We start from the raw sequence: 27,439 nt of genomic DNA, 5'->3' as shown, positions 1-27,439 counted from the left end.
AATCACGAGCTACATGCACTGCTTAGGGATATATATTTTTATAGAGACTTTGCCTAATTTGGCATTCGCCTCTAACTTGGGGATTTCTATCGTACATCTGGCGAAAGTCTGTAGGCTACGGTGGGCTGGACACGTCGTAGCGATGCCGGACGACAGTGCGACGAAAACAGTTCTCGTTCAGCAATTCCACCGGCACAAGGAACAGGGGGTGCAATGTACAACATGGCTCGGCTAGGTCGAAAGTGATTTGCGACTCCTGAGACGGCCGGGAAATTGGTGACGAGTGGCTCAAGATCGAGTTGAATAGAGACGAGCCAACCCGGCTCTATGCTGAGTCGTACGCTTCCTTGAAGTCTATTAAAAGATTAACCTGCAGGTTGAATTCTCGAAATTTGTCGAGCATCTGTCGCAAGGTAATCATTTGGTCCATTGTTCAACAACCCTGTCGAAAGCCACATTCAAATTTACCGACTATGGATTCCTGTAACAGCCTTGGATCAAGAAGCGGACACTTCTCTCGCTCACGTTCATTCCAATCTGCTTATCAATCCGCTCATGAACTTTCCGTGAGTACTCTGCAGCAACTCCATCCGCTGATCTTCTTCGTTGGTTTCGATTCAAAGATTCTGTAACATTAGTAGCCCGAATGTAACAGTTACCTGTAACAGCTGCTTAAGATCATAATCAACCCGTTCGTATAAATTTGACTGCAAACCGGATGGCGATCGCACTTTTGTACCACAATTGAGTGCCCTTATTGTGGAGGAGCTGTGATTCCAACAAGACGGTGCAACATGCTACACTACGCGTGAAAATATTTGATTTCATTTGCTCAAATAATGTTTATTAACAGTCAATAATCTCGCGTAATGGACATGTGGATTGGCTTTCAAGATCATGCGATTAAACATCGTAGGGCTTCTGGAGCTATGTGACATCTCTGATCTACGCCTGTAAGTGGTAAATGATTGATTCCTCGGAAGGCAATAAAAAGCACGTTATTTCTGATATACGCGGCGTCCATACCCGGAAAAAATTGAAATCCACATTGTGGTTGGATCTTAGATAAAAAAAAACAAAAAACAATACGAGTTTTTGGAATTCCAGGCAATTCTGTAAACTGCTTTGAGTGCTTTTCTTTGAGTAAAATGATCAAGTACTGGATCAGTAATTTCTGACTCATCACTTAACAAAGTACGGATCGAGGACCCGGTTAGTAGTAAGACCAAATTGTAGATCACTTGTTCTTTCAGAACCCGCGAAACAAAATGGTATAAAAGACAGTCAAAGTTTACCCATGTATAAGTGGCTTGACATCGTAGAACCGACGAAAGTTATACACATTGGCACCCTTGTTAAATAATACTAAATGCACACGCTGCAAACAATGTGGAATTCATGCTTCTGTACGGAATTTCTATATTGATAGGATATTTGAATATTTAAATCGACCAATTCCAAAGTTCAACAGACCCTTGATGGCAAGACTGGGAGTACTAACCACTCTGTTAATCTCCACTGTCCTGGCAGTATTACCTTGCAAGAAAACCCAAAGTAGAAACCCTTCGTGTTTTCGTTACTTTTCAAAACTATTCTCGTTCGCGTTCCTAGAACCAGGGTGTGTTGAAACTGGTTATAATTTGCCCTGTGGCAAAGTAACTTTAACATAATTTTAACTTCTCTTAAGGCCTGCACAAATTATAAAGCGATAAGCCATTATTTGGATTCAGCGTACCTCCAGATTCGTTTCTAGGACCTATATCTCCGAGTCGTAGAACAGTTTGGATAACGACTACCGGCTTTAACCTTGATATTGGTTCTCAACTGTAATAAATAATTAATTAATGTTATTAATACAATAATTAACTATTCGTCACTCTTCTCTTCCTTGCATCGCAGATACCGTAACCTTCTATTCGGCACTCCTTCCCCGGCACCGGACCGAGATTCCGGCCCGCACGGGACCCCATCGCCCCGAACCGGTGCCAAACCCGACGACGAACAACCGAGCACTTCCCGCCGGTCGGCCGCGGAAAGCTGCTCAACCAGCGGAGGCAGCGGATCAACCATCACCACAGCGCCATCACCACAACCACCACCGCCATCGACTTCCACGTCGAAAGGCGACACCATGATACGGGTACGAGACGGACTGACCAAGGACGGCTTTCACAACGGTATGGAACTGCTGCTGCGAAACCCGCTGACACCGGCGACGGTCGGCGACGATCAACCGCAGTGCTGTCCGGCCGATCTCTCGCTGTACTCTTCCCTGCTGAAGGGCTCGTCGACGGCGACCGTCGATGTGGATGCACATTCCGCCGGCGCTAGCGGCAGCGGCTCGAACACCAAGTGTCATATTTGCATGGCCAATTTTCCATCGGTTTGGTTGCTGGAACAGCACTCGGCCCTGCAGCATCCACATCTGACAATTCACGATGATAAACCGTATATGTGTGGGCTGTGCGGACAGAAGAGTCGCTACGCATGCTGCCGGTATCGTACGGTGTTGGCCAAACACCGGGAGGCCAGTAGCCGAAGCCGTGTTCCGGCTGATAAACTGTTTACGTGCGATGTTTGCGGAATGCAGTTTCGGTATTTGAAGTCGTTCAAGAAGCACCGGTTGAATCATGCCTTGGAAAGATTGCACGGTAAGAAGGATAAGGGAGGGGAAAGTGAGCAGGTTTCCAGTACTAACGAGAGTGATAGCGTGGATTTGAGGGGGTTGATTCGGGATGATGAGAATATGAGTGATAATGAGGAGCAGGATGATACGATCGATTCGATGAATGTGTCGGCTGGCGCCGACGGTCCGCGGGAATTCGCCGTGGATGAAGGTCAAACGAAGATCAGTAGCTCGATGATGGAACGTCCAGGTTCGGAGTTTGATTTTAAACGTTACCAATCCGCCCATCGCATGGAAGCAGAATCCAGTAGCAGCAGCAGCAGTATTCCGTCTACTTCCTCGTCCATCAGTCAGACTTTGAACAGTTTGATTAACGCCGAATCTATTCCACATCACCATCTGCTCGGGTTGAATCCCCAGGAACAGTCGATCTTGAACTTCCTTCGTGTGGATGCAGCCGAGAAGCAGCGGGACCGTCGTTTCGCGTGTCCCTTCTGCGGAAAGTGCGTGCGGTCGAAGGAAAATCTGAAGCTACACGTCCGCAAGCACACCGGCGAACGACCATTCGTGTGTCTCTTCTGTGGCCGTGCCTTCGGTGGAAAGTCCGACCTCACCAGACATCTGCGCATCCACACCGGCGAGCGGCCGTACCACTGTGAAGCGTGCGGCAAATGTTTCGCCCGAGCAGACTATCTGTCCAAACACCTCACGACGCACGTCCACAACACCAGCCCACGCTGAGAGGAGGGCCGGCGGAGGAGACGGATTGTCCTCTGTCGGAAGTGAGGTACCAAACGGCACGAACGTGCGTGGAGGAGCATCCACGTAGAAAGCATCCGAAGGGATTGGAAAGCAGAAAAAAATCTTGCAAAGCGCTCCCCCCATCCTAGAGATAAAAACACACAAACAAAACACTCACGCATACATACACAGCCTACTACTACAAAAAGTGAACGCAAACAAAGCAATAATTCACCGTAATGACTGCACACAAACTAAGAAAAAAAAAGTAAACAAAAAGAGTAGATTTTTATCAATGTCTTATTTCGCGCAACCTTACAAAACGGAATTACAATAATTTTAGTGGAAACACAAAAAGCAAAAACCAAACATCTAAAGAGACTCAACGAAGCAAAGTAAGAACCGAACAAAAAAAAAACAACAAACAAGTAGCATGCAGCAGCAGCAGTAAGCAAATAAAAATGGCGACCGAAAGGAGAAACAACTTTACCTCAGTAAAAACTAAAGAATTATGTAACGAAAACCACAGCGATAAGAAGCATCTCTAATAAAATATAGGCTCTCACAGGCTCACACTCTCACACACACACTCATAAAAATAAAAAAAAGAAGTGAAGAAGGCAAACTTTTGGTTTCAAGCAAACGCGTAAAATTCCACTCACACTAATCTGTGCGCATGTATGTGAACAACAACTACTAATAAACTATTACAACCGTCGTTACTACTAACTAGCAAACTGTAAAATTAAATTCAGCAGGCGGTGGCGCCTGCGTCGACGTCAACGCCTGCTAGGGTGAGAACTTTTTTTTGTTTATCATGCTAAGAACAAACAAAAAAAAACAACAACAGAAACAGAAAATCCGCAATTAAAAGTCTGTGATTTTTATGTCATTAACTATTGCGAATATTTAGAAGCGCAAAGCTGGCAGAGGCTTTGCCTCTGAAGTTTGCGTTAAACCGGCAAAATCCAACCATAAAACTAAGCGCAACTGAACTAACTGTCTGTCAGTTTTCCCCTTTTTCCCTCCTCCGTAACTCGTCCCCTCCCGTTCTTACTAGCCACTACCACCACCCTGTACCGGATGGATATTACCGAACTTGTTTTAGATTAAGTGTAGAATTTTGTTACTACTTTTATTGTACTGTTGTGTACTTCCCGTAAGCAGTATGTTTTAAAACAAAAAAAAAAGCGTTGAGTTTCCTCTCAATCAACAGTTCAAGTTTAGTTCGAACGGAGTTCCGTTAAGCGTTCGGTCAGGAAAGATTGTCTGAAAACTTAAATCTATAGTATATACAACAAAATATTTAAGCAAAGTATAGTAGCGAAAAAAAACTGAATGTGATTGTTTTCTATATATTCAACAGATTTAAACTATTTATACTTATACAACAAAGACAGATGCAATAGCGTTTTACAATAGACTTTTACAGCCGTAAATGAATCAGGTTTTAGTTATTTTTTAGCTCTATATTTATAGGCAAATTCATACAACAATCAAACAGAGCAGCGTCAGCGCCGACCGACCGACAGCGGCGGGGTCGGCGACGCGGCGGAATGGTTTTCAATTTTCCGAACCCCGAGAGTTGCCCCCGGAATGGCGGCAACCCTTGTCAGTACAGCCCACATAAACAACAACTACACACATACAACGAAGCGCGCGCAAGCGGAAGAAAATAGTTTATTGTTTCGTCTTGAAACGTGTGTTACTTTTTCTGAAACGCAGAGAAACAATGAAAAAAAAATAACCTTACATGCAAGAAACAATTTTATAGACGTTTCCTTCCTAGCATACAAGATAAAACATTTTAATGAAAAAAAAAACAATTTCACTGTGCCAAATTAAATGTACCTCAGTAATAAACAAGAGATAGAGTGTGTAGAGCAAATACCGGTAAGAAAACCTACACTGACACACTGACACGCGCAATAATACACACACTAACACACACGTAAACATTAGAAACACACAAACACACGCAAAACAGAAACTGCTCACCCGCTAGAACACTTGCATGTACACACAACATACGAGTATAAAATTCGTCAGTTACTTACATATGGATGTCTACCGTGCAAAACCAAGCAAACAAGCGCAAACCTACTCGAACAATGTAAAACTAAATTTTAACTTCTCTCTTCACCTTATTTGTGGCAAAAAAAAACAATGAAGCAAAGTAAGCAAAAAAAAGTTTGATACAAAAATAAACTCTCGATGTGGTAAAACAAAGCAAAAAAAAAACAAAACAAAAACCTAAACACAAACATACGTTCTTACTCTGAATTAGATTGAATTATTCGTGCAAGCAAAATTTTACCAAAAGCAAAACGCAAACAAAAAAAAAAAAACAAAACAAAACAAAATTATATTCGGTGTTGTTTCGATAAGCAAAATCCAGCAAAACAAACAAAAAAAAGAAGTCAAAATTAAAAACTATGCACGTCTAAACACAAAACCAAAAAAAACAGAGCAACAGAAGCGGAGATGAGAAAAAAAACTCCCTAAGCAACACACTCTCTCTACTAGTGTCGTGACTGTGAATGTGCGTGTAATAATAGTTTTTAACAATAACTAACAAACAAAACAATGTGTATGTACACTCACTGGTAAGCGGAAGCGAAAAGAAGCCAACAGCGTGAATGCAAAAGCAAACTTTCAAGAAACAGTGAAAATTCGAAGCCAGAATGTTTTCTCCAATGTAAGGGGTTATCAATCACGCACAATAATTCTCATTCCTGTTCGTAACTGTTTGGGTTTTTAGGAGAAAAAAAAAGCAAGCAAACCAACAAACAAACAAAAGCAAGTTGTTCATCAGGATGGAACCGGATTGCGCTCGCTGGATGCCACCATGGTCACCGCGAACTTTGTGTAACTAAACTTTCTTATCAAATATTCAACGTAAAATTGGTCAATTGTTAGCCCGAGATAAAAATTCTGTTCTTGAAAATGTATTCATTGCATTCTTTCTGCCAACCAGAAAACAATTAATCCAATTTTCATAAACAAAATTACTATTTCGAGTCAAGAAAAGTTGATGACGACTGAATTGACAATTGACAATTGACAGCGGATCCAATTTATTTACTCATGGTCGCCAATACTCTCTAATCTTTTGAGCCTATTTTTGTTAGCAAAAACAACCCTTCTTCATTAGTTCGTCCTTGACAACTGATCAGTATTCACCAATTGACTTTATCTCTTCCTTGGAAACCACAGCGATGCCATTGTCGTTGTACCACTCTTTAGTCCAATTTTGATAGTGACAGCTTGGCCAGTCGAACCAGAAAAGGCAGTAACTTCTTCTTCCGTAGGCACTCCTCTTGAAATATTTCCTGGACATGGTTCCAGAAGTTACAAAACTGTCACATTTCATTCCGTTTTTCAGGCACTGGCGATTGAAGAATTTAACATTCTTGTCTAGAAATATGTCCAATAACAGTCTTGCAGTACGTTTCATCATCCTCGAACGTTTTTTGTCTCCAGATGTCGCTTTGCGTTGCGGTCTGATACACCGTTTGCCTAGAAGTTTCTCAAACCAGCTCTCGTCTTTACTTTCGGGACGAATAGTCTTGTCAAAGTCCTGCCATTGATAACTTCGTGTTCAGTTTGAGAGATAGCCATCACTCTGAAATGATCCTTCGCTTTTCTACCACTTCCGGATCTACTGTAGATAATCAGACGTTTTTCAAATCGTTTCGAATATCAAAAAATTAACTAAATATAGTCCACAATTTGCATCACAAGCTATGCAGAATCGATTTACGACGCACTTATTTCGGTGACACCACGAATGAACTTATCCGGTCAACAAATGCCTACTACGATTCTTCATTTGACTTTTCTTTACAGTGAGAACGACGGTGCAATTCGGATCCATTAACTGTACCTAGATGCTAAAAACTTCTTGAAACATAATTTCTGCAGCAGAACGTTTGAAAAGTGTTACATTTTCTTCTCCTTCTGAAAAGTATAGGTTCTTTTTCCGGTCTCGAAGTTACTGTACATCTGTTCTTTGCACGGCTACTCTTCGAATAGCACCTTCCATTGGAGTATTGAGCAATAAATTCGATAGCCTCTCGCCTTGTTTTAAACCATCTTACGTCATAAATTAGTTCCGATATTGGGTATAATACCCTGGTCAGCCAAATTTTGATATAAGTTATTCGATTTCTATAACACAGCTTGATATTATTTTGTTTTTCTCGTCTGCTTGGGTAACACGTATCAGCCCGATCAGTTTTATTGTAAATCCATGTGCAAGCCTAATCCGCCACAGTTCATTTCGACTAACCGAATCCTACGCCGACTTGAAGTTTGCAGGCTAAATTTTTTGAATGCACTGCAGCGTCCGTCTATGTGTGAACTGCTGCAGCGTCCCTCTGAGTTCCGTTGAGAATAGTAATGACCCTTTTGTGAAGAAAACACATGAGACCTTCCAACCAATTCATATTCTAGTTCCTCCTCAGTCCATTCCTTAAGTACACCTGATGGATTGCAAAATACAGCCGTTCGCTCCCATCTTTCACAGGTTCAGCGGGAATGCCGTCTTTTCCAGCAGCTTCGTGGTTTTCAGCTCTCAAGCTGCTTTTTCAACATCGTCCAGTTAGTTGATCCACAGCTTATCCCTCATCATCCTCAATCATTATCCTGTTTCTTTCGATAACTCTATCTTGTTGACTATTCAGCACCTCCGATCTTTCGGCACTCAAAGCTCCCTCCTAATCGTTGCTCATAGCAAGAGTGGGACACCGTCTGGTTCCTGATTTCGTTGATCGTATTCAAGAAGCTTCTCGCATCGTGCCACTCGAAGCAATTTTCCGCCTCCGCAAGAACGCGATTCCAGTGCTGGCGTTTCTTACGACGGTGAAGTCTCTTTTTGGCAGCTCTATCGATATCTCTCTCTGCTCTGACGTGTCACCGTTGCAGCCAATATGTGATATTTAACTCGATTCTTCTCATCATCCTCGTTGGTTTCGATTTGAATACATTGGACAACCGGGCGCGGATCCTGCTTACTATGAGATACTGGTCCGAGTCGACATTTGGTCCCCGGAAGGGTCACACGTCTGCTACATCACTAAAGTCCAGCTATCAACCAGAACGTGGTCGATCTAAGAGCTTCCGAATGTTCCAACATGCAAAATAGGTACTACAGATAGCCCTTCCTCTGGCTGCAGCGAATTTGATTAACCTCAGGCCATTGTCGTTTGTGGTAGGATGGAGGTTTTCTCCACCAATAACGGGACGAAAGAATTCTTCACGTCCGACTTGTGCATATGTATTCCCGATCTTTATGTCAAGTCCTGGGCACTTTCCATATGTCTTTTCGAGTAGATCATAGGACTCCTCTTTTATGTCATCGGGTTTGTCGTTCTTCGATTCGTACACATTTATCAGACTGTAGTTGAAGAATTTGCCCTTACTCCTCAACACGCTTACTTACTTACTTACTTAGGTGGCTTGCCGTCCTAAGACAAAGTCTGTTGAACAAAGTTTCTCCATGTAACTCGGTTGAGGGCTACCGCTCTCCAATTCCTCGGACACCGATTACTCTCCGCTAGATCTCGCTTCACCTGGTCTAACCATCTTGCTCGCTGCGCTCCTGGTCGTCTTGTTCCTACCGAATTTGAGGCGAACACCATTTTTGCAGGGTAGTTGTCCGGCATTCTTGCAACATGCCAGGCCCATCGTATCTGTCCAGCTATAGCCACCTTCTGGATACTGGGTTCGCCATAGAGCTGTGCGAGTTCATGGTTCATCCTACGCCTCCATACTCCGTTCTCCTGTACGCCACCGAAGATCGTTCTTAGCACTCGTCGTTCGAAAACTCCGAGCACTCGCAGGTCCTCCTCGAGCATTGTCCATGTTTCATGCCCGTAGAGAACAATTGGTCTAATAAGCGTCTTGTACAGGGTGCACTTTGTACGGGGACTTAGTCTGGTCGACCGCAATGGCTTGTGAAGCCCATAGTAAGCACGACTTCCGCCGATAATACGCCTCCGAATCTCACGGCTGGTATCACTGTCCGCCGTTACCAGTGAGCCAAGATAGACAAATTCGTCGACTACCTCAAACTAATTGCCGTCGATGTTCTGTCGATAATATCCATGTCATCGGCAAAGCAGACGAATTGACTACTGTTTTACCTGACTCACTGCGAATATGCGTATTATTGAAATAAAACGTAACCATACGTTTTATTCGTTTATAACGCATATGAAGTTAATATCGAAAACAAACGATTTTTTATAGGTTGTGCTTTTGTTATTGCATTTAATTTGTAAAAAGTTGCATAAATAACAATTCAGTTTCACAATACAATTATTGCGTACTACAGGCACACGAAATATAACGTTTAAGTACGTTATTTTTAGTGATCGAAATTAACGATATTTTCGATACAAGGGCGATATTTTTCGAAACCTTTCGAACCAACACGATCCCGCGAATACAACGCATATTCGCAGTGAATCAGGTAACACAGTAGATTTGTTGAATATCGTGCCCCGCGTGTTGATATCCGCTCGGTTCATAACACCTTGTAGCGCTATGTTGAACAGCAGGCATGAAAGACCATCACCTTGGCGAATCCCTCTGTGTGATTTGAATGAACTTGACAATCCACCCGAAATCCGAACACCGTAGATCCGTAGATTTAATCAGTTTGATGAGCTTCCTAGAGAAACTGTTCTCGTCCATGATTTTCCATAGCCCTTTCCGGTCGATGGTATCATATGCGGCTTTGAAGTCAACGAACAAATGATGCGTGGGAACTCTGTATTCACGGCCCTTTTGGAGGATTTGCCGCAGTGTAAATATTTGATCCGTTGTAGATCGACCTTCGACGAAACCGGCTTGATAAGTACCCACAAATCTGTTCCGCAATTTATGATAGTCGGCGGAAAATCATTTGGGACAGCGCTTTATAAGAGGCATTGAGAACGGTGATCGCTCGATAGTTCTCACAGTCCAACTTATCGCCCTTTTTATAGATCGGGCAGATAACCTCATGTCACTCCTCCGGTAGCTATTCCGTATCCCAAATTCTAACAATTAGTCGGTGTATACAAACAGCCAGCTTTACTGGTCCCATCTTAAAAAGCTCCGTTCCGATGCCATCTTTCCCAGCTGATTTGTTGTTCTTTGGCTGCATGATGGCCTCCTTAACTTCGCCTATCGTTGGGGCTGGCACCAATTCCCCGTTTGTTGCACCGTCGAAATCGCTTTCCCCGCCGCCATGGTTTTCCGCCTGGGCGCCATTCAGGTGTTCGTCGAAGTGCTGCTTCCACCTATCGGTCACCTCATGATCGTCCAGTCAGAATACTGCCAGTCTTATCCCGACACATTTCGGCTCGCGGCACAAAGCCTTTGCGGGTCCCGTTCAGTTTCTGGTAGAACTTTCGCGTTTCCTGAAACCGATGCAGCCGCTCCAACTCCCGAGGTTCGGGACTTTCTCCTCCAACTTTCTCCCGAAAGATTTCGTTTCGCTGCATCATCTTCTGTTTATGTCTTTCCACGTTTTGACGTGTGGCACTGCGCACCTTGGCCGCCCGCGCAGCGTTCTCCTCATCCATCACCCTCCTTCATTCATCGTCAAACCAATCGTTCCGCTGATTCCGGGCCACATTCCCGATGGAGCTCTCCGCTACACTGCTGATGGCTGTTTTGATAGTGAAGTGTTCCAACAGTCCTCGAGAGGGGCTTCGTCCAGCTCGTAGTCTTCCGGCAGTGTAGCTTCGAGTGAATGCGCGTAGTTTGCGGCGACGTCTGGCTGCTTCAGCCACGTGAGATCTAACCGCGGCTGGCGTCGGTACCGAATGTTGTTCACAACGGAGAGTCTTATGCACATCTTAACCAACACTAGATAGTGGTCCGAGTCAACGTTAGCGCTTCGATAGGATCTGACGTCGATAATGTCTGAGAATACGAATAATCCGAATCCGAATAATCCGAATGTAATACGAATCCGACTCCATGCTCTGCATTGTTGCCGAAACTGTAGTAGATGTGATACTTGAATGTCGTGCCCGCATCAGGATCCACTGCGCGAAATTCGCGCTCTCCCGTCTTTGGCCATCGCACTTCCTGGATGGCTGCCACCTCGACCTTCATCTTCTGCAGCTGTCTTGCCAGCATACCCGCACGTGCCGGTTCAAGTAGAGTTCCTGACATTCCCAGTACCAAGTTTCCAATAATCGTTGTCCTTTTTCTTTTGCCTGGGTCCATGCCGATTATCCGGTTGTAGTTCCTTTCCTGAATTTCTCCTAGCGAAAGCTGTTTAAGCATATTGCCTTACTGGGGCTGCGATGCCTAGTCTGGTGGACAGGGCTGCTGTCTTGGGCATAGCTGGCGAGACACAGCGTTTCATAAGTCAGCCGTCCGCTCCGGATCAGTCGCTGTTGTATGCCGCCGCTAACCTGGGATACTGGGTGTGTCTCCAAGCGCGCTTAAATCCGAACTTCGGGCATGGGAACACAAAACAATAGAGGAAAATTGGAAATCCTCTACAGGACTAAGACAGTCTAAGCGCTTTATACAGCCAGCCCGTAAAAAAGCCTATCATTGCTTAATTTGAAGAAAACCGAACTAAGCATAATAATAGGACTATTTACCGGTCACTGTCCGGGCCAACGCCATCTCAAAACGATTGGTAGGCTGGACAATGATACTTGCCAACTCTGCGAATTCGAAAGCGAAACCGCAGAACATCTGCTCTGCCAGTGCAGTGCACTAACTCTTCGCAGACTAAGAATCTTCGGTAAAGGAACAATGGAACCTTTCGAAGTCTGGTCTGCAAATCCCAATCAGGTAATAAACTTCATAAGAAGTTCAATGCCGGACTGGGAGAAGAGGTATGAATTGACAATGACAAACACTTCCATCAATAGTGTTATGTCGGCAACTAATACCTAGACAAAAGAAGAAGTATACCACAATAGATCAAAATAATGGTCGCAGTGGTCAAATCTTCCGACAAAAAAAAAACCTGGGATACAGTCGCATAACCTGGAGTCAGACGCTCACGGCTGGCAAGGCTGTTCCTTTTGCCAACACTCAGCAGATGCATGAGTGCCTCCTTCCCTGTCGGTATACGACCTTAGCTTCCACCGGGGTTGATTACCCGATCTTCACCAAGGGTGCTCGTATTCCGGCTGGTACTACGAGGAGGTAGGGAGAGGAGTTGCTGGATAAGAGGCTAATGACCACTGTGGGGTCTATTTTATAATTGCGGGTACGCGAGGTACCGATGTTAGGCATTACCCAGCCATTTACCAGCCGGGTGATGAGCCTATATAGGAACATAAATGTATGATTTAGCCAAACAGTACCTCGATAATTGCCGATGGACTAAATGAGATGTCTACGGTATTGCGGTCTGCTGCAGATAAGTTTCAAAACTGCGGTTTCTTTCGACTGACTAGACTGACTTTCGATGTTGGGTCGCAAGGGCTCGACGGGGTGAGGAAGAAAATAGCGGTTTTGGTGGCGTCTGTCGCAATCCCGTTTTAACGGAATTGTTGTCTGCTGTGCTGACTGAAAAACTTAAAGTACAAATGTCCACTTTAGCATAGTCTAGCCAAACACTTCGTAACGTTTAGCCCAAGCGTTTTGATGTCTGAATCAGCACTACAGACCTGCACACGAATTGCACGCTTCGGGGCCGGCGCTGTCTTCTTGGAGCATACTCTCTGCACAACCGACTTTCTGGCTCATTCAGTCAGTTCAGTGAAATGGCCCACAGCCGCGTCTCTCGGTCATTTCGAAATGACAGAGGTCGACCGTATTCACCACCCCATGGAATCCGTTTTTAAGATATCTGCACGGAATTGGGCCCACACGAAAAAATAGAGTTACGAACGGTAACAGATTTAAGAAATTTAGTTTGAATGCCGGCCTTTGCAGTGGCTTTTGCCATCAAACGCTGTCCTAATCCTGCTTTCGTTTTGTTCCACTTGATTTTCATATCTGGAAGTGCTCTATCCATCCGGCTGAAACTGTGGGTTCGTCTGTATGTAGATTGCCGTCGATCACAGGCATCATAAAAGCTGTCCTCTACTTTAGCGAGCAGTTGCTCTTCGTACTTGCTCCTACGCCGATCAGGGATTCTATTTTCAGCAGCTCTAGCCTCCTCTCAATCACTGTATTTTGACGAGTAGCCGCAGTGAACGACATCCGGGCTGGTTCTTTTCGTCTATCGCCTTTGGGTACTTGGCATCGGACAAGCTGTTACGAGTTTTTACGAAACCTTAGTGATAGACGAATGATTTTAGATGCTCGACGTTTCTCATGAGCTGCTAACAGAACGGAACGCGGTTACCAACCACTTGGCAATCTTTTCCGTGGGTGATCCGTTTGTCGTGATCATTTTCCGCATTTCGGTTCCAGGTTTGTGTATTTTGGGTTGTGCTTTTATCCTGGGTAATGTAGAGTTTGATGGCCATAGTTTTCCGATGCTGGTTGACATTCTTTTACTGTGCGATTAACTCGTTTTACTATTTCGGGCCCCCCGGGCAACCGATCCCCTGTTCCTTGATGTCTATGATTTTCTCCAGTATCTGTTTATCGTAGCCCTCTTTGTACATTATGACCACCTTGTTTGTTTCCTTTGTCTGCCTACACATAGTGGCTTCCAACTCCTTGGCGATGCGGACTTCAGGGTTCCTCTTAATCGGAAAAGTTTTCTTTTCTTGAATTTCAGATTTTCACTAGTGTTGGAGCAATCTATTCTGTGCCTTTTCATAGAGGATCCGGGCATTTTCAGCAGTTTTCCATTATTCATTTCGATCTTCCTTGCCGAGGTCTGTGTCTAATTTTTATTGTTATTTTTTATGGTATGTGAGGTTTTCGGTATTAGTTTGCCGTATATTTCTAGCACTAAATGGTTTCAAAATGCGTCATTATTGAAAATAAAAACTGAATACATACCGTCACCAGAGTGAGTCGTTCCAGTAGGTTTCCCATCGCTGTTGACATCATCCAAGGAAGACAACCGGTTCCATTCTGTATTAAAGTAAAAAAGCAAATTTAAAAATTCAGTTCCCAATCAAGCTTAAATTTCGCAATAAGAAGAAAATGGCATTCGAAATTAAAAAAAAAAGAATCACTGATAAGTAATAGCAGTAGGGCAGTGACAGTGTGACATTCTAGGTACTCGATGTGTGCGCGCAATTTCATAAACACAATAGATAGCGCGTCTAGGATGTAGAACGAAATCTTCGTAAAGTTCTGTTTTAAGGTAAAACCACAACCTTCACCGCAAGCAGACACACTCACAACTCAAAAGCAATAATTACCGGAAGGAAGGAAGGAAGGAAGAAAGTGGGCCGCCCGCGCCACCGAATGATGATGATGATGGGTTAATAATAGTGAAGGCCAACTCCAGATCACTATTTTAACGCGAAGCAGCACATAGAAAGTAAAAAACTGTAAACATACAAATCAAGAAGTATATAAAATATATTTTGTTCAGGGAATAGACATGCTAAGAAGAGTAGTATTTGTATTAGGTACATATACGGAGGAAGAAGAAGAAAAAAACACTCACACACACTCACTCCTAGAGACAAATTGTACTGCAAAACACAAGTACAGCCCCGAAACCGAAGGTGCGTGCTATTGTTTACGTTTTAAGGCTCTAGTTTTTAGGTTAGATTATCAGTTTTACGTTTATGTTGATTTAGATTTAAAGGGAAAAAAAACGAATAATGAAACAATCTTTTACCTCATCATAACCATTACAAGTCCATGTTGAATAAGTTTTAAAACTCAGAAAGACGTACTGTTTACATATTAATTGCGCGATGTGACATTTTGTAGCAAACTTGACACCATGGAGATGGATAAAAAACAAACACCGTCGTCAGTCACGGCAAGCGAGCGGCATTTCCGAAGCCGATAATTGTAATATATCAAAATCATAACCTCAATTGGCAATTTAACTCTTCAGCTCTAAGCAGTCTAAACGATAAGTATAACCGTTAGAATTAGTTTCTAAATTTGAGAACGAAGGAATTCGAATAACTAGGCGAACCAGGCGAACGATTAACGAAGATGGGCGGTAAAGTAAATCTATTTCAAACTCCCTAAGTTAGGCACAGACCAAAACCAAATTGTAAAATTTTACGGAGGGGCAATAGACTTAGTAGGTAAAACAAATTCACACGGGTTTTGAACGACCCAAGCCAGCCAGCCCGGGAAGGACGGAGCCGGACGGACGTGACACGTGGTGTGGGATTGGTTTGACTCTATCATCGATCATCGGTTCGATTCGAATATTATTAATTTGTGTAGCAATGAAGCGAAGCGAAGGTTGAAGCGAACGAATAAGACGGAGGAATGACTTAAAAAATTTCTCTTGAAAAAAAAAACAAATAAGATTATTCGGTGTTGTGACTTAATTACTAATGGTGAAACATTGATATACAATAAACTATTATTAGCACTTTGAGAAGAAGCAAAAAAAACTCAATGAAATAAAAAAAAACATAGCAATTGAAGTGGAGAGAAAGCGGAAACAAGCTAGTATCAAGTGGGGATAGAAGGAAACGACGTGTGCAAATCAGTTGTATAATCAAGAGTTAAGAAAAGCAGAGCAAAATGGAAGGAGTGTGATAAGAAAACTAAATTAAACGAATGATTGTGATATAAAAACAAAACTGTTTGAAGGGGAGAACCGGAATAGGTTAAGCGAAAGTTGAAGCAGAAGAAGAAGAAGAAGAACGGCCCATTGGAGACTGATTTATATTGGAGAGATTGCGAGGGCACCATTTGACGGATTCCTCACTCACTCACTCACTTACATTTACACTTACACACCTACAAGTTGTAGTAAAGAAAAATCACTCACACATACTTGCATTGAAAAGAAAAAAAAAACTCTAAAGAAAAATCATCAAGTGCGTGGTTTTTACTTTTTCTAGTAAGATCGATTGACGGTTTCATCACAAATTAGCAGAGAATAAGGAATCAAATATGGCGTAAGGGAAAAAACTGAAGAAAAAAAACAAAAAAAAAAAAACAAATCGTGTCAGAACTATTTTATATTTTCCGCCCAAAATGTGTTACCATTCAATTATACTTATATGTACATTTTATATTTCATCGAAAACAAAAAACAACAAAAAAGAAGGTAATATAAAACAAAAGTAAAAACAAATATATTTTAATTCAAAACCCAGCTCGGTATTGCAGCCAATCCAAGCAGAGAAACGCAATATGTATTAAATGAAATCGGTAAGAAAGTATTTATAGTCTTTTTAGGAGGATTCAAAGAATGTGCGGAACAAAGGATAGGTAAATTTTAAAACGAAACACATTGTAATCGCATTATTACAGCTTTCGGTGTCCAACTTATGAATCATAAAAAAACAGAAGAAAAAAAACAAGTGCACACTTACTCAAGTGCAACAAGCAAGTGGAGAAAAGTTCCCAAAAGTCTTGAACATTTCACTCCTAACTTAATAACTTTAAGCAAAGCGAAAAAAAACAAGAAGAATGAAACGACAACAAATTCAGTTACCACACAGCAAACAACAAGATAAGTTACTTCCATCGACGAGAAAAAAAAAACAGCACGAACACTGAAGCAAAACCATTGAGTTAAATTCAATATTAAAACAAGAAAATAAAACGAAAAATGCCTGCCAATAAAAATAAATGAACAAGAAAACCGTACCAAATAGCGAAATATTAAAAGTGTAAACTATTTTTACAAGAAACACACACGATCAACTGATACAACACGCAAAACAGACAGCAACTTACAAGCAAACAAAACAAAACAGTGATAGTACTTTTTTCTCAATAGAAACAAAAACCACAAAGCACCGTCGTGTTTTTTCCTACCAGGTTTAAGCCTAAACCGAAACCTAAATGTATGAAAATGAACACTTCCAGTTGTTTTGCAATAGTTCAAAGCCGGGTATTTTTTCCTATGTTACCATCAAACAAGCAACAAACCTGAACCTAAATAAATATTATAACAAAGCAATGAAAAGAAGAAGCGAAACGAAAGGCGATGATGGTGGGAGATGTTACCTGAAAGACGAGAAACGAGCAAGCGAGAGATTGAAAAGTAGAATGACAGGTGTTGATTAACTATGTAACTAGCCTACTACTTACTAGGTAATTACGACGAGAAAGAATGAGTTACCAGCGCGATGGAATTGAGTGCACAGCCAATAGAACCGAAATAAACAAATCTAGTTACCCGTTTTCTTTTCTTTTTTACTTCGCTGATAATTCGGTTACTGTTAGTTCCCCCGTTGCCGAACCACCCCCGTAAACAAACCGATGACTAACCATAACCAAACAACTACGAAAACAGAACTGTCGAGAAAACAAAGAAACGCAACCGCTTCCTGCATACTGACATCCAACAAAAACACACGGAAAAAAACAAACACACTCACTTTTTACATTCGAATAAACAATAAAACAATAATATTTTTTGATACAAGTATTTTTACAACTTTAAAGCAATCATAAAGGGGACAGACAAGCAAAAACGCCGGTGTACCCGTACCCGTACACAATCACAATACTCGCAACACAAACCCACACAAAAACAGTCACACACACACACACATCCGGGTGTCGGAGTACGGAGTACACGGGACAAAACGAAGCAAACCATCCTCCGGAAGAAAGGGACGAATGAGAAGGGACGAACGAACGAACGTACGGGACGAGACGACAGTAAAAAAAACCAGCCAACGCAGAGCAACAGGAAAACTGAAGAACATTTTTAATTAGTAAACTAGCAAAAAAAAAGAAAACAAAGAAACAGTTTTTGAGAACTGTTTTTGAGAAAGAAGAAAAAAACTCAATTCCGATCAGCTGTTTTCTTTTCTCTTGTTTTCCGTTTTGTTTTTCGTCGTTCGTATAGATTTATACTTTGAGATTATGAGACCAGGTCCAGGCCGTTTAGCAAAAAGAACGCCCAAAAAAGTGGACACAAGAAAAACAAAGCAGAAGAAGAACGTGAAAACGTAAAAACGAACTCTTATTTGCAAATGTATTGAACAACAGAATAAAAATTAACACACTCACACACACACACCCACACATGGTACCACGCCACATCCACATGTGGGTGGTAAAAAAAATTGAGGTTTAGACAAAATTGTAAAATTTCCAAATTGATGCAAAAAAAAGAAGAAAAAAAAACACTAAAAAGAAATCCAATCTGATACACGCAAAATTGTGAAAAGATGAATATGAAACAAAGCAAAAAAAAACAACCAACACTATATTAAATTGTGTGAAAAATCTTCTTAATTCTTGTTGTAATAAATGTTATATTTATTGAAAATAAAAAGGAAAAGTATAATGAGGAACCGGTTTCATGGTTTGATTTTTTTATGCGTAACAGAAAACAGTCCGATTGGTTAGTTGCAGTGCTAAGAATTTGAAGATGATGACAATCCAATCGATACAATGAATCGTAACCAATGCTAAGAACAAAGGCTGCTTAAGAATAACATAAACAAACCTTGCGGTACACCAGGTTTATAAGTACCCAGGGATGATTATTGTAGGTTTTTTTCTGATAAAACTCACTACTGGACACTTTACAACACTGATATTTTACCTGCGGATAACACACCAATTTGAGAAAATGAGCTTTTTGCAGGTATCCACGATTAGAAGTTTACTCCGGGACGAGCTGCAAAAGATACAAGACCAAAATACAACGGAAAAAGGAGTGGCCTGAGACTGCTTCCTTGTAGGACGCTTTAAAAACTTGCTGATGAACAAACGACACATAGGCGTTACACTACAACAAGTATAGAGTATGCAATGCGATTGAAAGTAGCTTTAATGTCGATGTACATGCAAGATGTAAAGCATGTTGTGCATGTTAAAACAAGATGTGTACATGTTACAGCACGCCTAGTAGATGGGCTTGGAACTTTAAAGCAAGGCTTGGATCATTTAGAAATGGTGAGCTTCGTTTTGGTGGTAGCGGCGATCCCAGAGGGGTCCGATAAGCAAGCTTTTGACAGCGTTGTGTTGTTTGTGAACAGTTCTGCTCAGTCTATTTTTTCCGATGGAACGTAATTGTTAATGGTTAAGTTCAGGGGCGGACTGGGAGCCAAAAGGCCCACCGGGCCTTTGAGATTAGAGACCCCAGTTTGCAATATTTTCATGATAGTAAATTAACATAAAAAACTACATCTACTCAAAAGACATCAGCGTTACAAAGACAGTAAATCGAATGAATATGGGCTCTATTTTGTATGTCATGTCGTGCAACTCGACTCGACTCAGGCACTGTCGAGTCTCGAGTATGTATCGGGAAACGGGCAGCATAGCGGCTCGATGCTCGAAACAAAACAAACTCAGTCGTTATTGGGACCGAGTTACGAGCTTTTACCGTGTGCGTCATTATAGCGGTTCACGGTACTTTAGTTTAGACGCATTTTTCTTCAACCCAATCTTCGCTAGTTTGAGTTTTAGTTTGTTCAGCCACCACCACAGATGTTGTTCTATCGACAATATCCATTTCATTAGGAAAGCAGACGAACTAACTAGATTTGCTGAAGATTGTGCCTGTGTGTTGCTCCTTTCATAACATCCTGTAACGGCATGTTGAACAGCCCACATGAGGGACAATCACGTTGATAAAGTCCCCTGCGAGGTTAGAATGACCATGATTTTACGGTCGATGGTATCATACGCAACTTTGAAATCAATGAATTAATTGTGCGTTGAATTCTGCATTCATGGACTTTTTGAAGGATCTGCCGCAGCGTGAATATTTGATTCTTTACTGACCGTCCTTCAGCGAACCCGGAAAAGAACTTTCCACATTCTGATGAGTGCCACTGAGCATCTTTGCCAGCAATGCAACGTTTTCCTCATCTATCACCCATTTATATTTCCGCACATTTTAAGTTATAGGGTTAATGACATGCAAAATTGCAAGTATCAAATAAGCTGATTTTATAAATGATAGGATGTCAACAGTTCAATATATATGAGTAGTTTACTGCGTCTACACGTCAGAACAGAACAGTTCATAGTACAGGCGATTCCCGTGCCGAGTTATAGCTATCCTCTTGGATTCTCCTATAAGAATCCTGCTTCTATAAGCAAGGTATTCTGTGCGAATCCTCTACAGAATTTCTTCACACGATTCCAATGTGAGGAATGTCCGAGACTCTGCGCAAATCCTTTTGGTTCGTCCTGGTAGAGCTTTGGAAAAAAGAACCCACCGTCTAAAAACGCCAGTACGAAGAGCACGTGCTCGCCAGTCCAGAGGAGAGGTTCGCCAGCAACGACAAACGCAGTTTCTACAAAATAGCCAGGTGCAAGAATTTTGCCATGTCTGTGATGTGCAATGATAGTGCTGGCACTGCTTACTGACAAAACGACGGTAGCAGTCAGGTGGAAGAGTATTTCCAGGCGCTGTTGAATAGAGAAGTAAACACGAAGATCAGCAGGTACAGGATAAGCATTTTGAGCGACGGCCAGACTGTGAAGCCACCAACACAGGAGGAGGTCAAAAGAGCAATCAGTGAGCTGAAAAACGGTAAGGTTGCTGTAAAGGATGGTATCCTGGCTGAACTTCTAAAAGCGGGGAGCGAGCAGTTGTACGAAACAATTCGCCACCTCATTGTCAGGAACAGAATATGGGAGGAAAATAAATATCGGAGGAGTGGTTGATTGGCCTCATTTCCCATAATTTTAAAAACGGACATCGACTTGAGAGTAAAAATTATCGAGGCATTACCTATAAGGTGCCCTCCCTATCCTGTGTTTTAGACTGAGTCCGTTAGCTGAGTTCTTCGTCGGCGAGGTTTTCATGAGGGTCGCTTCAAGATAGATCAGATATTTACCCTGCGTCTAGTAACTGACGAGTTCCGGAAGTACAACTTGCAGACTCATCATATTTTTATGGATTTCAAGGCGGCATACGATTCAGTCAAACTAAATGAGCTGTGACAGTTAACGCTAGGACATGGTTTTCCCACAGAACTGGTTACGTTGACTGGTGTGACGCTGGATGAGTAAAAATTATGAGTTAGAATAGCAGATGAGACCTCACGTGCTTTTTGATTTTGCGGATGACGTCGATATCACCGAAATCAAAAGTAGAACAGCGAAAGAAGCCTTTAGGTCATTCATTGAGAAATTGGGACTTACCATTAACACCGCTAAAACGAAGTACATGGCGTGGAAATCCAAATGGTGTTGGTGTCGAAGAGGAACTGAATACATTTTGGTATGCTCGTGACATGTGACAACGATGTAAGTCGCAAAATAAAACGACTAATTGCAGCTGCGAATTGGTCTTTACGCAGGCATTATATTTTGTAGTTGATGTCCCGTAGCTTGTAAATTCGCATAGTACTGACGCTCTAGAGAACACTAATCCTCTCGGTGGCCCTTTACGGGCATGAATCATGGACGCTAAAAGAATGCTTGGGGTTTTAGCGTAAAATTTGGCAAAATCCAAAATGGAGTGTAGCTCAGACGCATGAACCACGAGCTGTATTAAGAATGTAAATATGCTGTTATAATGAAGATAGTACAGTGTGACAGTCTGCGCTGGGCTGGTCACGTGTCTAGAATGCTCGACGAAAGAGTAGCCAAAATTATTTTAAGCAGAGAATCAAGAAGAGGCCGTAGACTTCGGAGTAGACAACGCAACGGAGGACCATAATTCATTCGGCGCAGGATCGATACCGGACCGTCGCTACTGAAGTAAACTGAGTATGGAGCTTAAGCCGACAGTTCAATATTTATAAATAGTCAAATATGCGGATGAAATACTAATTCTACTTTTAAATACTCAGAATTGAAGCTGGTAATATTTTCGGAGCTTGGACCCCAACAGCTCAACTTAAATGATTTCATGAATCATGGGGCCCCAGCAATTGAACATTCGTGAGTCGTGGAAAAAGTTCAATTGAAAGTTGAATTTTGGTTCAAGGTTCGGGGCCCCAACAGTCCCATTTGTAGCTGAATTTTTAATCATCAAATCGGTTGATTTCATAAATCATGGGGCCCCAGCAATCGAACATTCGTGAGTCGTAGAAAGAGTTTAACTGAAATAAAAATTTTGGAAAATGTCATTTTGTGTAACAACGAAATTTTTACTGGGGCCCACCTTGCATTTGCCCGGTTGTCCGGTGGGCCAGTCCGCCTACAAATATCACAGAGAAGCAAACTTTTTCTTTTTTCGCGAAATCAGAATTTTGTCACTTGGTTCGGTCTGACTTAATATCGACCACATCATTGTGGCAGGAATTACGTGAGGCAATCAAATGTTCCCTAAAAGAACTCCAATGGATTTTTCACGGATGATTAAATTGTTCTCTCTTTAAAGCAGTGGTGCACAGGCATAGCCATAGTGCAAGGCAAACAGATCGCCCTATTAATGCCGCGGGTCGCAATGACTTCTGGCCAGTCCTGCGCATAACAATAAGTAAAATATGCGACAGTAAAAACTATTTTTTAGGAGTCATCACAAAAATTTACAAAAATTTACAAAAAAGTCCACCATCCCTCATATCAGCCCGCGGGCCGCACGAATCATCTCGAAGAGTCGCAGTTTGGCCATCACTCATCACTACTTTGAAGGTTTAGCCTTGACGTCGAAAAGGATACGTCTGTGGTCTGATATACTTGGTTCATCAGAGATATTTTTGGCTTTCTCGACTAGGAAGCCGCTCATAGATTGAGGTCTAAGACCTCTTGTCTAATAGCATTTACAAAGGTGGGATCATTCTCTACATTGATTACATTGACATCGTTAGAAGTATTAAGTAAAAGTAGGTACTTACTGCTACTGTTTGTTTGTATATCATGTGATGCGCGTTGGCGTCGCAGCCTATCACGTACGGCTCGTTGACCGCACAAGCTCAGCAACCTTGGGTGGTGGTACATTGTCCTTGTCCTCTAGAAAATAGATGGACGTAACGACTATTTCTTGCTTTCGTCTAGTCGTAGGCCCGTAGGGATTACCATCGTAATGGCAACAACGTCGCGTTAGATGAAATCTGTAATTAGAAAAATGTTACTTTCTTTGTTAACAGAATAGCAGTCCTAATCTAGGACTGTGTTCTACAATAGATAAACTTGCCATTGGCGCCACTTGAACCGAGGATCCTGGTATGGTTGTTCCATGATTTTTGGATCAGGGCAGCACTCACTTGTTCTTTGGTGAACTGCCGACATAGAACACTAGGCGCGCCCATAGCGTAACGGAGATTCGCCTGGATGCAGCGAAAGCTGCTTATTTTGTGGCAAGATTGCTGTTTTCAGCTTGATCCAATAATGGATCGAACCTTGGTAAACGTTTTCACTGAGTTGAGCGGCCGGGTTGCCCACACCGGTAGGCTTCGGTTGGCGCAGGCGATAGGCTACAGATGTCCGACCCGCGCTTAACGGCGAATTGAGCCTCTCTCTGAGGTTGACTGCTATTGACCGTGCCTCTCGCGAGGTTTCCACGGCGCCCACTTGGTCTTCGCAGGGATGCATTGTTTAGGTGGCGGCGGGGCACTCCCGGAAGGAAGTTCCGCACTTTTCAACCTTAACTGGAAATTAGCAGTCATTAACTTTTCATCGGAGAGACCCGTTTCACAGCAGTTGGTAGGCCCAAAGGCGGGGTTCCGTTTATTGAAATGTATTCACTGCATTCTTCTTGCCAATCTGAACACAGCGAATATATTTTCATGAACAGAATTTTTGTTTCAAACAAAAAAACTGCTTTTAAAATCAGCGGAATCGATGACGACTAATTTCACCTTCACGCAGCGGAATTACACTATCTTGTAATCTTGTTGTGGGCTCGTACCGTCCTCTACTTTGCAGCCGAGGCTGTTTCGCCTGTGTTGATCGGACCGCTGCCAACCCGCCGCATGTTCTGTTAATCAGCTCCAGACCGTAGTTCCCTCTGCTGTACGAAGAAGTCGTCTCCATTCCAATCGGTCCATGGCCGCAATTCGCCAGCCACGTAGTATGCGTAGGGTACGCAGGTCGCCTTCCACTTGATCGATCCATCTTGCTCGCTGCGCGCCCCGCCATCTCGTTCCAGTCGGATCGTTATTGAGAACTTTTTTAACCGGGCTGTCGTCCGACATTCTCACGACGTGCCCAGCCCATCCCAGGCGACCGATTTTTGCGGTGTGATCGATGGGTGGTTCCCTAAGCAGCTGATGCAATTCATGGTTCGTTCGCCTCCTCCACGTTCCGTCTTCCATCTGCACTCCGCCGTAGATGGTGCGCAACACCTTCCGTTCGAAAACACTAAGGGCGCGTAAAGGCCTACCGGTCTAATCAGCGTCTTGTAGATTGTTAACTTCGTGCGGTGGCGAATTTTGTTCGATTGCAGCATTCTACGGAGTCCAAAGTAGGCACGATTTCCTGCCATAATGCGTCTTTGTATTTCTCTGCTGGAGACGTTGTCTGCGGTAACCAGTGAGCCCAGATACACGAACTCTTCTACCACCTCGACTTCATCACTGTCTAAATGAATCCGGGGAGGGAGGTCAGCATTCACTTCTCTAGAACCTCCTCCTTTTAAGTATTTTGTTTTCGATACATTAATGACAAATCCAATTCGTTTGGCTTCAGCTTTCAGTCCGATGTACGTTTCCGCCATCCTCTCAATGGTACGTGTAATGATGTCAACGTCGTCAGCGAAACCAAGAAGCTGGACGGACTTCGTGAATATCGTGAATACCCTCCAAAGCGAGGTTGAACAGCAAACATGAAAGCCCATCACCTTGCCGTAACCCTCTTCGAGATTCAAAGGAACTCGAGACTGCCCCTGATACTCGAACAACACACATTACTCGATCCATCGTCGCCTTGACCAATCGTTTAGTTTATCCGGAAACGCGTAGTAGTGCATAATCTGCCATAGCTGATCTCGATCGATCGTGTCATACGCCGATCTGAAGTCGATGAATAAATGATGCCTGGGCACGTTGTATTCGCGACATTTCTGCAACACTTGCCGAAGCGTGAAAATCTGATCCCTGGAGGCACGGGCGCCCACGAATCCCGCTTGATATTACCCCACTAACTGCTTTGCAAATGGTGATAATCGACGACATAAAAGTTGGGAGAGTACCTTGTAGGCTGCGTTCAACCGTGTAATTGCGCGGTAATTACAACAATCCAACTTGTCGCCCTTTTTATAGATCGGACACACGGTGTCTTCCGTCCACTCCTCCGGTAGTAGCTCCTCCTCCCAAATCTTGACAATGACCCAGTACAGCGCACTAGCCAGAGCGTCACCACCGTATTTCTGCAGCTCGTCGGGTAGCTGACCTACCCCAGCCACTTTATTGTTCTTCAGCCGACCGATCTCTACTACTACCACCTGGAGGTCGGGGGCTGGCATTCTGTCGTCTTCTGCACGTGCTCCAAGATCTATTGCCATATCGTCACCTACATGTTCAGCTACATCGCTGTTAAGGTACTCGTCATAATACTGCTTCCACCTCTCGATCACCTCACGTTCGTTCGTGAGAAGATTACCGTCTGAGTCCCGACACATATTGCGCGAACGATTTAACTTCTCGTCAAACTCACGTTTATCGTTAGCACGGTACAGTTCTTCCATCGCCTCGTGATATCGTTCTTCCTGTTGGCGCTTCTTCCTCTGGAAGACCGAGTTTTGCCTGTTCCGTGGTTGTTTATATCGCTCCACATTCGCCCTCGTACGGTGTTGCAGCATTCTCGCACGTGCTGTATTCTTCTCGTGCACTAATTGCTCGCATTCGCCGTCGAACCAATCGTTTTTTCGGTTCGGATTCATTGTACCTAGTGCCGCTAGATCAGTACTACCGATGACGGTCTTAATGCCTTTCCAACCATTTTCAAGAGTTGCTGCGCCAAGTTGCTCTTACGTTGTGTTCCGTTGCGTGTTACACACCGTCAAGGGTTTTGAGTGCATGCAGACTGCAACTAAGAAATGGTCCAAATCTATATTCGCACTGCGGTAGATGGGAACGTTTATAACATCAGAGAAGAATTTACCGTCGATTAGAATATGGTCAATTTGTTTTTCTATTCGTTGGTCTGGTGATCTCCAGGTGGCCTTGTGGATATCTTTGCGGGGAAAGAAGGTACTTCGGACTACCATACCGCGGGAAGCTGCAAAATTTACGCATCGTTGGCCGTTGTCGTTCGTTGCGGCATGCAGGCTGTTTGACCCGATTACCGGTCTGCACCTGCGCGTTCATGTCATCGATGACGATTTTCACGTCCCGTCGCGGACAGCCAGCATACACCTGCCCCAGCTGCGCGTAGAACGCCTCCTTCTCGTCATCGGCCATCGGGTCTCCCTTCGTGAGGGCTGTGCACATTGATGATACTGTAATTGAAGAAACGGCCCTTAATCCTCAACTTGCACTTCCTTGCGTTGATCGGTTGCAAACCAATCACACGCTGGCGCATCTCTCTCAGTACTATAAATCCGGTTCCCAGCTCTGGTAGAAAGTAGCCGCTCGATGCCCGCTTTTCCATACCTTCTGTCCTGTCCAGCAAAGTTCCTGCAGTGCTACGACTTCGAAGTTTCGGGGATGTAGTTCATCATAGAATTTCCTATCGCAACCAGGAAAGCCGAGCGTTTTGAAATTCCATGTCCCGAGTTTCCAATCGTAGTCCTTATTTCGTCGCGTAGGTCGACGGCGATTGTTCCGATCCGTATTTTCTTCTTCGTTGTTGGTAACTTTTTATTTTCCAGGGCGCCTTGTTGGACCTACCCCTAACCCCCTGTCACGCCGGAGGACCATCGTGCACAGCACTGTTTAGAGTCCCCGCTGGCACGAGGACGAGTATGATAATCAGCCGCCTCTAACATGGAGAACAGACGCTGTTTGAGCCGCACCTCCTTGGTGAACAGACGCTCGTGTTTGACGCAGCATTTCCTCTACCGCCATGCTATGGTTACCGCGCCAGTATTCGCGTCGCACCACATTGTCCAGGCTACGCCGCATTTGGTATCATATGACTCGTGGAGGCGTGAGGCGGGAGCTTGTGAGGACCAGAACTGTGTTTGACGCTTCTTCCAGTTCTGAAAGTACCCTATGAAGGTATGAGCCTTTGGCA

At 43.3% G+C, this 27,439-nt stretch overlaps 1 protein-coding gene across 4 annotated transcripts in view; it reads left to right on the top strand.

The window, feature by feature from the left end:
* Positions 1-3,367, top strand: part of LOC128732742 (protein tramtrack, beta isoform) — a 516,078-nt gene extending 512,711 nt beyond the window's left edge. For all 4 annotated transcript variants that reach the window (XM_053826074.1, XM_053826075.1, XM_053826073.1 and 1 more), the window contains one exon: positions 1,900-3,367. In XM_053826074.1, the coding sequence (XP_053682049.1) occupies positions 1,900-3,367 (1,468 nt within the window). The remainder of the gene's footprint in view (positions 1-1,899) is intronic.
* Positions 3,368-27,439: the final 24,072 nt, after the last annotated feature.

Source organism: Sabethes cyaneus, chromosome 1 (genome assembly GCF_943734655.1).
Source record: "Sabethes cyaneus chromosome 1, idSabCyanKW18_F2, whole genome shotgun sequence".
In the NCBI taxonomy this organism is placed as follows: Eukaryota; Metazoa; Arthropoda; class Insecta; order Diptera; family Culicidae; genus Sabethes; species Sabethes cyaneus.
The sequence above is the reverse complement of the archived record's forward strand: the minus strand, read 5'-3'. Positions and strand labels throughout refer to the sequence as shown.